This window comes from Salvia splendens, chromosome 20 (assembly GCF_004379255.2).
Source record: "Salvia splendens isolate huo1 chromosome 20, SspV2, whole genome shotgun sequence".
Classification (NCBI taxonomy): Eukaryota; Viridiplantae; Streptophyta; class Magnoliopsida; order Lamiales; family Lamiaceae; genus Salvia; species Salvia splendens.
The window spans coordinates 10,878,205-10,890,645 of NC_056051.1; the positions used below are offsets into that span (position 1 = coordinate 10,878,205).

At 38.6% G+C, this 12,441-nt stretch overlaps 1 protein-coding gene across 1 annotated transcript; it reads right to left on the reverse strand.

The window, feature by feature from the left end:
- Positions 1-1,034: 1,034 nt before the first annotated feature.
- On the reverse strand, positions 1,035-4,049 carry LOC121780656 (phosphoenolpyruvate/phosphate translocator 1, chloroplastic-like). The gene is made up of 9 exons (XM_042178275.1): positions 3,538-4,049; positions 2,831-2,953; positions 2,587-2,739; positions 2,330-2,415; positions 2,134-2,218; positions 1,930-2,049; positions 1,760-1,828; positions 1,502-1,631; positions 1,035-1,420 (listed from the first exon to the last, which is right to left on the reverse strand). Exons 1-9 carry the CDS (start codon positions 3,877-3,879, stop codon positions 1,344-1,346), a joined length of 1,185 nt encoding a protein of 394 aa, XP_042034209.1. The 5' UTR covers positions 3,880-4,049; the 3' UTR covers positions 1,035-1,343.
- Between the last annotated feature and the right edge of the window lie 8,392 nt (positions 4,050-12,441).

The following is a 12,441-nucleotide window of genomic DNA, read 5'->3' on the forward strand; positions in this document are numbered from 1 at the left end:
CTTTGTTGAGGGAATTGATCCCTTAACACTGAAGCTAACTACTTACCCTCAAAATGGCAAAGGAACACACGCTTCTTCCATAAGAGCGTCGCTCCAAGAGCATGCTTTACGTGCTTTCTGTATACTCCCTCCGTTCTATAGTAATGAAGAAGTTTCTTTTCGGCACGGAGATTAAGAAAAATATTGTTAGGTGAGTTAAGTAAATGGAGAATAAAGTGGAAAATGAAAAAGGTAGAGAAATGAAGTGAGAATAAAGTAAGAGAGAGTAAAGTAGGTGTGGAGAAATGTGTTGACTTTTACTGAAAAGAGAAATGACTCTATTAATATGGAACATACAAAAATGGCAAAATGACTCTATTACTATGGAACGTAAGGAGTACTATAGATCGACTTTCATGGTTTTCTTTTCATTATGTAGTAGGTGTATATAATTATTGAATGAAAAGAGAGACATCAAAGTGGATGTAGACTGTCCGATGCATAATCATTGAATGAAAAAAATGTCTTATTAGGAGAGGGAATAAGCGGCAATATGTATTGTTACTCTAACAAAATGTCTAAATTTATACTCTCAATTAAGTGGAATTTAAGGGTGTGTGTGACCATAAAATCTTAGACGTGCATATCGTGCTATATAAAAACTGTCCACAGAAAATAGACTAGTTTTACCATTTTGGGTCATGCACCAAAACTAGACCAATTTCTAAATATAGCAATTTTAAACATTTAAAATCCACAATTCACTAACCCTACTTTTCTTTTACTTTACCAATTGTATATTAAAACTCGTGTCATACATAACTATGTCTATTTTTATTTTTAGTGGACGAAGGTAACATACCTGAACCATTCAAGAATCACATATGGATGCATGAAACAATACACACGATAGCCAACAAACCATTATGTTTTAAGAAATTAATTAGTATAGTATCAACCAACAGTCCAATACAACTATTCTCTATCAGTCCGAGGGGAAAATGCATTACCACAAATCACACCATTCGTGAAACATGAATATACCAAAACCAAAATAGTGGAAAACCAATCATGGATACAGCTAGGTAAAATTGCATATAATGATACAATTGTGGTCTTTTAGATGTAACAAAGTTTAATTACATCGCATCTACTTAACTTAGTGCATATAAACTGTGAATTTTGTTCCATTTAGAAATGTAATAATTAAATTACACTTTCAAATGTCACTATATCTCGTGACTTGCTTTCATTTTTGTGAAACTAGTAGCTACCTAACCATCATAAGATGTAACAATTCTTTAAAAATCATGTCACTACGCTACTAGAAGATTTCGTGTAACGTTCATTTACCAATGGGAATTTCAAGCAGTTTTTGGCTTGGGCTTAATGCTATTTACTCTAGAGTAAAGGAAAACTCCAGCAAGAGCTATGGCAGTACCTACACCAACAAAAACAGTATCAGATCCCAACTGAGATTTAACCTTTAAACCCGATGTAAGCCGGAGTAACTCAGTTATACCTAGAGCATTAACGGGCAAAACTGGTGTACGGAAGAAGAGTACAGACGACACAATAACCACCACCCGCTTGACACAATTGGCAACGGAGTGGGTGACAGGCGAAACGCGCTGCAATAACATGTAAGCAACCTGCGAAAAACAATTCTCAGCGGTGATCATGTCAAGAAACACATATATTGAACTTTCAAGAAAAAGATTGTTTTCAGATATAAACATAAAAGGCATAATAAAAGAAAAACGGATAACGAGCCGATTACCTGCTGATATGCGTGAAAGCAGAGAGCTGCCAAGAGGGACCTAGTATAGATTTCATTAACATTCAACCCCTTCACATAAAAAAACCAGTGATCATCATGAAAAACGCGCTTGTAAGGAATATAGCTCGATTCAAATAAATGTAAAAGCATGTTTTCTATGAATTACGTACAGAAGCCTGAAGGTACGAAGGCGTGAACTTGACACCCTCCATTAAGAGTGCAATAGGTATATTCAAGACGAAGGACATGACAGTAATTATTGAGAAAAGAGTTATGTTATCGATGGATTCCTGCATAAAGAGAAAACGGAGCTGAAGCGTGACTTGGAAGGAATCTCGTAGGGACTTAAGCTAATCAATGGACAGCAAGTATACCTCTTTCTTAACCATCACTTTTTTGCTAAGCACATTGCGGGATTGATTTGATAAATTTGAAGCCATGGCACTCCAGAAACCCGCCCTTAAAAAACAAAGATAGCACGACTTCTGTGAAGAAAACTTGAGATCAATACAGTGTACAACAAGGGAAATGACAACCATTGATCGACAACAGTGTGCCATGGATACGTACCAGTTAAAGGAGACCTCAGTCATTGATGCCAAAGCAACTCCACCAACGACTGGAACAAGGGACGAAACCACCCAAATCGTAGGAGGCTGTCCAAACAAGACCAGTCAGAAAAGAAATGTTTTCCAAACTATACAACCAGGCCAAACATAAAAAGTAAAACTAAACAAATACTATCCAAAATATGGTGTTTTAGAAGGATACGTAGTTTTATTATAAGAGCCTACAAATGCGAACATAAATGACGTAGCGATCTTTACCTCCCCAAGAAACATGGAAGACAGGATAACAGAGAAGAAAGGCTCCATAGCTTTAACCGTGTGAGTGAAAGAGACAGAAACTTTTCCAAGACTCATATTCGTGAAGAGGTTGCCTAAGGTATGCACCACTGCTAATGGAAGAATTGCAGCTAGCTGCCAATGTTGAATGCACTATGATGATCAGATTGGTAAATGGATGAGAAACATTTTTTAATAAAAAAAAAGAACTTTTCGTATCAAGCACCTGCGCTCCACTGATTTTAGGCCGCTTGTAGAGATTGAATGCCCACATCAAAGCAACAACAATAGTCCCAAATCCAAATTGAACCAGACTGATCGTAACCGGGTAATGAAAAGCTTTGAGAACCTATTTACAAGCAATCAACATCGTCTTGTCAGCTTTGAAATGTATTAACAAATAGTATCTTTGTTTATATAACAGGGTTGTTCAGTTTGCAAGATTATATCTCAGGATTAAATATGTATTCTGGTTCATGAGATTGAATCTCACAACTCGATCCTAGATAGATAACCATGTGATAATTAGTCATAGCCAACTCTTTCAACTTAAATAATCTCACAAATCAATCCAAGGCTACATCTCATGATTATTTTGCCTAACAAACCGAACAGCCACATGTAGTGTAGTAGTCTTGCATGTTTATACATCCATTCTAGCACTAAAATGCAGTCAAATTCACATATTTTCGGTAGGTAAACACGAAAATGTCCGACAATAAAGCTATAAACATGAAACATGAAGCACAAGATAACAAGAAATCACAAACATTAGGTAAAAGTTGTTCTACCAAACACCAGAAAATAACTGCCACTCTGTTCTATACCAAAATTTTTAAAAAGTAAAATGCTACACATATTCAACACGAAATTAGCAGCAACATTTAATTGAAACAACAAGAAGAAGAAGAATAGAGATGAGAAAAGTAGTACCTGCTTGTTATAGATATTGAAGTAAACATTAAAAATGCCCCAAAGCGCGAAGAGCAACCCGAGCACCAACGTGTCGGCAAAGCTCTTCGATTTGGGGCTCTCGAAGGCATCCTCGGTTGCCCTAGCTATGATGCCATCTGATTTTCCCTTGGAACTACCAAAATTGATGGTCAATTTCCGGCACGAAAAAGAAGCTGACGCAAACGACGAAGTCTGGTGATTTCGGAGGATCAATTTCTGCGAGGATGGGAGATAGATGGGATTGAATCTAGAGGAGATCCTCCGGGGATTGGCGGAGAGTGAAGGCAATGGACGTAAAACTAAACCCGCGGCGCCCTGCATTTTTCGTGAGAGAGAGAATGTATAATCTGTGTATGTAATAATGTAGCAGTGGTGGTGGTGGTAGGGGCGGCGGCGGAGGAGGTAGGTGTGAGGAAAATGAGAGCGTGGAGATGAATCGGAATCAGAATAAAAGAAGAATGTCCGCTGTAAAGGAGGGGATCTTATGTTTCTATATCTATTTCTACATAGTCAATTTCCTATAAATGGATTCATTTGGACTGTTTTGTTGGCCAGGTACATTGACAAAATTTAAATCTAAATAAGAATACTACAACTGCAAAATATCTAATTTTCTGAATATTCATGTTTGAAAAGTTTTTGTCAGTTTATGACTTTACTTTTGTAGGTGGAGTGGAGAGGAGATAGAGACACAATACAACTATTAGGACATGTTTAGTGTTTTTGATATAGGTTCCGTAGATATAATTCTGAATTAGAATGGAAGAGGTTGGGCCCACCAAATGTGAGTTTGCTTATTCTGTTCACTGTTTTTGGAATGAGATGAGAAAACTATAGTAAAATGAGAAAAGGGAGGAGAAAAAGGCGCCTAACTAAGAGAGGGAGAAAACCAAGTATGAGAAAATTGATAAAATTAGGTAAAGTATAAGAAATAAATTTTTTATTTTAGAAATTATTTTTTTAATATTTTAAAATAATAAAATATGATTATTTTTCGTGTAACCATTTTACCACCACTTATTCTTTGGTCAGTAAATTTTGCTAGAACAGAAGTTTGCATACTTTACTTTGCTCAATAAATTTCTAATAAAGTTTACTTTTACTGGGGCGTTATACATTTATTCTATTTATTGCACCACGTCAAATACATACTCTTTTTAAGAAAATGCTAATTAATCACTAATGGTTTGCATAATAGTACTTCATCCATCCTATTATAAATGACACATTTCTTTTTAGTATGTATATTGGAAAAATTAAAATACATAGTTAAAGTGAAGAAAAAATAATCACTTTAACTATTTATTATGATTTTTCTAAAACACGTAAAAAAGAAATGTGTTACTTATAATGGGACAAGAGACCAGAGGAAGTGGAGTACTACTTAACAAAAGATATAAGATAGTAACCTAAAATTAGTAGACCCATTATACTGTATAAAGGTTGATAGTCAAGAGACCAGAGGAAGTGGAGTACTACTTAACAAAAGATATAAGATAGTAACCTAAAATTAGTAGACCCATTATACTGTATAAAGGTTGATAGTTGCAACATGATTGGGGTGTCTAGTGTTTGCTGATAACAAGTGGAATTCGCTCTGATATCTCCACTTTTAGAAAAGTCTATAATAAACGCATTTTGCTATAACTTTTATAATGATCATTGATCACCATACATACTTTTACAATGTTTGTCGTTTTTAGCGTTAGCTTATCCACAAATTAAGCGTCGAAATACAATTTGACAATATAGGTTGAAAGTTCTTTAATGGCTACAAAATAAGAAATTAGAGTGTCCACAATGGTGGCCCTTGAAGGCCACCAAAGTTGGCCCGGCCATCAAATGTGGCTCTCCACAATGGTAAAACCCAAAAATAACAAGGGCCACGAAATGTGGCCCTCTCCAAAATCAAAATTAATTTTGTTTATTTTTTTTAATGATATTTTTTAATTTAAGTACAATAAATTTTATTAGACTATAATTTATGAAATTTATAATTTTAATTAAAATAAAATAATTTGGATTGTAAATAAAAAAATTTCACAACCTAAAAAAAGTGTAACAAGAACTTCGTTGTATTATATTAATAAAATAGGAAAATTATACAGCGAAAGTTTTATACTTTAAAAACAACAACCCGAAAACCCATATCACTATGCGGCGCTCCTTCTACGGTTCCAGACCTCTTCAACCATATCAGCCTGCATTGATGTATGTGATATTTGGCTCCGCATATCGGTGTACCGCTGGATCAAGTATTCATTAGTACGTGGTACACCCATCTGCAGGGGCTCCATGGCAATACCCGAGCTCGAACTAGCACCATCTTCCGGTGTCCATCGCCCTGCAGCAATTCCTTCGTCAGCTATTATCATATTGTGCAATATGATACATGCAGTCACGATGTCTGAGACATCATTTTCGTGCCATTGTCGAACCGGGCACCGTATAATGGCCCATCGCGCTTGGAGGACACTAAAAGCTCGCTCTACATCCTTCCTAGCACCCTCTTATTTTTTCGCGAAGTAGGTTTGCTTCTGCCCAACGGGTTGTCGGATCGACTTCACAAACACGGGCCAGCGAGGGTATATCCCATCGGCCAAATAGTATCACATGTTGTACTGCGTGCCGTTGGCCATGAATCTAACTTGCGGACCCTCACCCCGGCTCTCGTCATTGAACAGGTGGGACGATCGTAGAATGTTGATGTCGTTGTTCGACCCAGCGACCCCAAAATACGCATGCCAGATTCGCAAGCGGTAGTTAGCAATGGCTTCCAGGATCATCGTGGGATGTCGGCCTTTGAAACCAGAAGTGAACTACCCCTTCCAAGCCACCGGGCAGTTCCTCCACTCCTAGTGCATGCAATCGATGCTTCCTAACATCCCTGGAAAATGATGTATAGTCCCGTGCATATCAATCAGACTCTGGCAATCATTGGCCGTTGGCTTCCGTAGATACTCCCCTTTGAAGATATCCTTAATGCCCCTACAAAACTGCCTCAACGTCTGTAGGGCAGTCGTTTCGCCCATCTGTAGGTATTCGTCGAACATGTCAGCGGGCACGGCATAGGAAAGCTGCCTAATTGCCACCGTACACTTCTAATATGTCGACAAGCCGGGTCGGCCGGTGGCATCATATCGCAAGTTGAAGCACTTGAACCGCTGAGCCAAACACGTCGCTATATGGACAAAGAGTTGTTGCGACATTCTGAAACGCCGACGGAAAATCTCTGGCGGATAACGGGCGTTCTCGCTGAAGTAGTCTTCCATCAACCGGCGGTCAGCCCCGGCATGGTCACGGTCGATATACCGCCGATGATAGAATGGCCGAGGGACTGCTACCACCGCCACCGCCGCCTCCGCCTCGTCAGCTTCCTGTTGCACCGCTGCAACCAAGTTTTGGAACTCCAGATCTACCGCTTCTTGGTACCGTTCATCGTCGGAATCCATATTTCAGAAGTTGAATTAAAATAGATTGGAAAGATTGGAGAGAGTGGTGTTTGAATTGGAGTAGAAAAATGGAGGGAAAATGGGGTGTATTTAATAAAAAAAAAAGAAGCAAAAAAAAAAATAAAATTCGGTGGTTGAGCCACGAAAAGCGCTGCAGTGGTGGGCCGCGCACCCCACGGCTCAGCCGCGTGAAGGCCGCGGCTCCCTCTCGGCTCTCGACCCTCAGCCACCGTTCTCGGCTCTCTGCAGTGGGGGCCGCGCACCCGAGCCACGGGCCGCGGCTCTCCCACTATGGACACTCTTATGTCCTACATAACTATATTAGCCCTAGAGCACTTTCAACAGGGAAGTGATGAAATATTCATTTAAACGTCCATCTTAGACAGTAGGCGCTATAACGTCACCCCAACCACAATTATATACTTATCAATGGGTTTGGATCGAGCCGATTGGTTTGAGGTTCGACCCAGCTCAGGTCAAAGTCATGTCAAAAATTGGCTAAAAGAGATTCAAGGTCAAATCCAAAACAGTGGAGCAGACACTATTCTATAAAAAGAAGATAGGTAATAAAAGTATTCTGTAGTACTCTACTAGTTTGTAGTAGCATGCATAGGATGTTTTATTTGATATGATGCCCATGAACTTGCATTCTGGAATTAGATATTATTATTTCATGGAATTATTCGTGATATATTTTTAGAAAACATCCTATGGGATCCTCGCGAATGCTCTTATTTTAAAAAATTTGAAATTGGATCTATGCTTAAATTAGATTTGTTTGTTTTATGGATGTAAAATTAATGTAATTTATTCTTTTGCTGGTTTTTCGAAGACTAAAGTCTATTTTTGATCCTAAACATATGTTGATTTTACGATTTTGGTCAATAACATTATCTTTTGAATTATTGCATCCCAAAACGGTTCGTAAATGGTCCTTTTTTAACTCCACCGTTATAAAACTAACAGTCAAACAAAATTAAGTCATTTTTAACCTAATTAATATCATAATTCCAAATGAATTAGAATTTTCAATATTTCTTAAATAATTAATGGTCTTCTTCCACATTGCACCAGAAACATTCTACAATCCAAATTATACTCTTTCTTCTTCCTCATTCAACCCAAGAATACTCCACAAACTCTAGTTCTCTCATTTCATTTAATTTCAGATATATGGAGCTCATTTCTAGTTCTCTCATTTCATTTAATTTCAGATACATGGAGCTCTCATTTCCGATTTGGTTTTCGGTTTGAACTAGGTCAGACAAACATCCACGGCTTCGCGACTTCCTCTTCACCAGCTATGGTGGCGCCACCCCCTTCCCCGCAACACCCCCTTCTGCTCCACCGCACACTCTTCCTTCCCCTCTTCCCATCTTTGCGCTATCACTAATTGCCCTCTCGAAATCATCAAAATCAGCACTCGCCACAAGTTTTAAATGATTGGAGTATGGGTCCCGCTTGTATATATTAGTTTTAAATGGTACGTGAGTGAAATGTGGGGCCTCTTTACCTTTTATAGTAATAATGAACCTGGACTTCCATTCGCGACAGACCAAAATGGAAAAATAGACTCCTATTCGAGGACGGGGAGGGAGTACTATAGTGGCGGCCATTTGATGTCCCATGAAGAAGACCTGAAAAGAGCCTGACTTGTTACATAACAGTTTACCTAAACAATGATGCAAAAATGGACATAATTACTCATGTTTTATCTATCAAACATGAGTAATTTATAAGCAATTCTTGAAAAAAAAAGCTTGTATAGCTTCATCAATAGATGCAAGTGCTCTAATACATTTCTTTGCTACATGTGTACATGAACACATGGGCAGACGTCAATGAATCCTTCACAATCTGTACACAGACAGAGATTCCGGCAAGGCAGGATCAACACAGACACTCATTTAGTGTTGCAAGCCCTGCATCTTGGAGGGTGGCCTTTTACTCCCCGAGTTTTTTGGGATTATTCTCTGGTGATTAGAGCTCGATACAGCATCGTCCTCCTCACTATCTCCAGACCCCTCGCTCCATCAGCTGCTGGATATTGCTCTTGAGCACGTTCACAACTAACTCATTGCATTTGGCTCTGTAGTGCCATGCCATGACTGGGCTCTTGAGCATGTTCACTACCGCGAATTCAAGACGTGGGAAATAGGTGTTCATGGAATCTCACTTATTTTGAAGACAATTTCAACCTTGAGTATTATCATGTAGTCCCAAAATGGCCCGTTAGACTCTCTTAATCCTACATGTATGCTCTATCTACAAAAACCATTCCAAAAAAAAACCTATAACTTAAGATTGCTGAACATGGAAGAGGAGACCATCTTCGGATTGCAATGAAATGAAACTATTCATACATATAATCAAGTTCAAAACACAACGTATTCAACAATCTCAAACTTAGTTTAATGTCACAGTTTTGCAATCTCTTTATACATTACGAGCCTAGGATTCACAAAACTTGGCACCTCAGACGATAACCCTTTAGACCACGGTTATGTCAGCACTTCCTTGTCACAACGAGCACAGAAAACTTCGTAAGAATTCAAAAACCGAACTAATTTGGTAATGTTGATGAACATCTTTTTTGGGGGCATTAGACTCCACATTCTACTCGCTCATCTCACTCACATTTTATTTTAATACTAATATACATATCCACATTCTACTAACTTTTTTCTACTCACTTTGTACTGCATTTCTTAAGACTCGTGTCAACTCAACTTAGGATACTTAATCGTGGACGGAGGGAATAATAAAAAGGCCCATATTAATAATCTTAATTACTTAAATATTTATTTTTAAATAAGATTTTGAAAATTTAATCCCTATTTATATTCATTTCTGCATCCGCCCCTGATAGTAGTGTAGTGCAATAGTATAAAATGTAAAGAATATGATGTGAAGAGTAATGTAATACTCTATTTAACTATTTCAAAATTAGAAAGTTCATGATTTTCAATGACCAATTAATAAGAAAATAGTTCGTACTTCGTATGAATATTTAAAACACATGAAAAATCCCTTTTCAGAAATAGTACGGTATAATTTTGAATAAAATAAAAATTAGTGAATGTTTTTATTTTTTAAAAGCAATTTCTTAAATTCCGTTTCTAAAAGAAATGCCTCAACTACCTTGGGACGGATAGAGTATTTTTTTTAAGTTATAAATTGAATTAGTCATAATTCAATTCACACAACAACAAGTAATATTAATATTCTATTCGAGGTTCGCAGGGGAAGAGTTGCAAGAATGGGTAAGGATCGATTCCCACTACTGCCGTGTAGTTGTAACATCTCTAAGGCACAAGTGTGAGGGTTTGGGAGATGGCTTCTGGCAGGAAAGTGTTAGTGGCTCTCCCCCTTAGCGGGCCATTCTGTACCCTGATTAAACACCCTCATAGTACCTGATGTGGGGGACCCTTGGGGTTGGGGTTTCAACCTTTTGCAAGAATACTCTATTTGAGAATTATCTCAATGCTTTATTCTATCTTTACTTCTTTACTTTATTTTTTCATATTTATCTCTCTATTTAATTTTTTAAACACTCCCTCTGTCCCAGCTAAGTTGAGTTGTATACTCCCTCTGTCTCACAAAAGATGTCATACTTATGGGACGACACTTGATTTTAGGAGGTTTTATTTTGTGTGTTAGGTGGAAAGAGAAAATATAATATTTATATTATTGTGAGAGGAAACTTTTTCTAAAAATGAAAATGTGACATCTTTAGTGGGACAAACTAAAAGGAAAGTGAGACATCTTTTATGGGACGGGGGGAGTACCTTTTTGGATGTCTCAACTAGTTGAGTCATTTCATTTTTTGATAAAAAATAATACATCAAATCACTATTACTTTATTTAATCACCTACTTTATTCTCTCTTTGTCTTTCCTACTTAATTATTCTCTCATACTTTTTAATACAATTTCTTAATCCTTGTTGTTAGAGAACATAGTGAAGAGCATACTCAGAGAGAAGCTCGAGTTCAAGATGAAGTCATGTTGCATGAGAAGCAGCATACGTTGCAACATGGAACTGAGTTGGATCATGATAAGCAGTGTGGGATTGAGCTGGCAGTTGATGAAGCTGGACCACCTGGTTCACAAGGCAGGGACGGAACTACACTTTCAAATAAGTCGGTGCTGAAATTAAAAAATATAAAGATAATAATATTAAAATATTAAATTCAAATATAATGTCTTTTCAATTTCGATGTGTCGCCCTTTTTTGAAACTGTGTCGCCATTTCTCAAATCAGTGAAGCGACGAGGCTCTAGATGATCATTGTTTTCGACGTGTCGCCATTTCTTGAAACCATCGAAGAATGGTCTCATTTTCAATTTTGTTAAAAATTTCACTCTCAGTAAATACAACTAAGATATCATTCATTAAATCGTCTCTCATTCTATTTTGCAAATCAGTCTGGATAAGTTTTACCGAAGAAAATTGTAATACCCCGACATTTTCTACCTTTTATTTGTTCTCCAAAACGTTGTTTACGTAGCTGAAATTTTTGCCTTTAATTCTTTTCGCTGATTAATAGAATGGGCTATAGTTAATAGAAATCAGGCCATGATCGTTTCCATTCTTTTATCAAGCCAATTCTTTTCTTGAGGGAGCCCAATTATTAAGAGCCCAAGTGAGCCTCATTGTTATTGCAATCGCACAAAATCAGCCACTCTCTTTTTCTGTTGAGGAATTTTTGGCCATGATCTGTAACCACCGGAAGATAGGAACAAATCCAGTTCACTTGATGTTTATATACTACAAGTCTCCTAAGTTACACCACTTTCGTTAAATTCTAAAACTGAGAGAGAGAGAGGGGGGATAAGAGGGCGAAGGCGGCGGTTGGTGAACGGAGCTAAGACGGCTGGAGCTCAGCGGTGACAGAGAGGCAGTGACAGCCAGCGCATACAGAGCCGAGAGTGCAGCGGTGGCAATCCCGGCTGTGGCGACGGGCTGGTCTCGATGCAGTAGCAGCAGCAGCGAATGGCGGAGGATCGACGAATTTGAGAGGGGTACGCCGGCAGTGACCGCTGCTGGTTGGAGGCAACGATGGTGTTGTGAAACCGAGAGATGAGGGGAGAATAGGAGACGAAGAGGAGAGAAATCAGAGAGCAGCAGCAGCAACTAGGCAACGATAATTCTCAGCAGCGGAGGCGGAGAACGAGGCTGCTGGAGAGGACGGAGACTGCCTGAACAGCGAGGAGCAGGGGCTGACCGCGACTTCGATGCGGTGGCGCGACGGGCCGAACAGCGGTGGAAAACAGCGATAATGCTGGAGAATTTCACTGAGGCAGCGACAGCAGCGGCGCGAGAAAGGCATCGACGGAGACTCGCTGCGATTCAGATCTGAACGGTGGTGGGTAAGACCGCAAAATCTAACGACGATGCAGTTTCAGCAGACTGAGCGACCGGGACAGTGG

Bases quoted from the DNA above. Each gene is read 5' to 3' on its own strand.
- LOC121780656 (XM_042178275.1), bottom strand. From the start codon at position 3,879: ATGCAGGGCGCCGCGGGTTTAGTTTTACGTCCATTGCCTTCACTCTCC. The intron at 2,954-3,537 runs GTACTACTTTTC...GCTTGTAAATAG, and splicing joins TCAATATCTATAACAAGCAG to GTTCTCAAAGCTTTTCATTA. The intron at 1,829-1,929 runs GTACGTAATTCA...TTTTATGTGAAG, and splicing joins CTTCGTACCTTCAGGCTTCT to GGGTTGAATGTTAATGAAAT.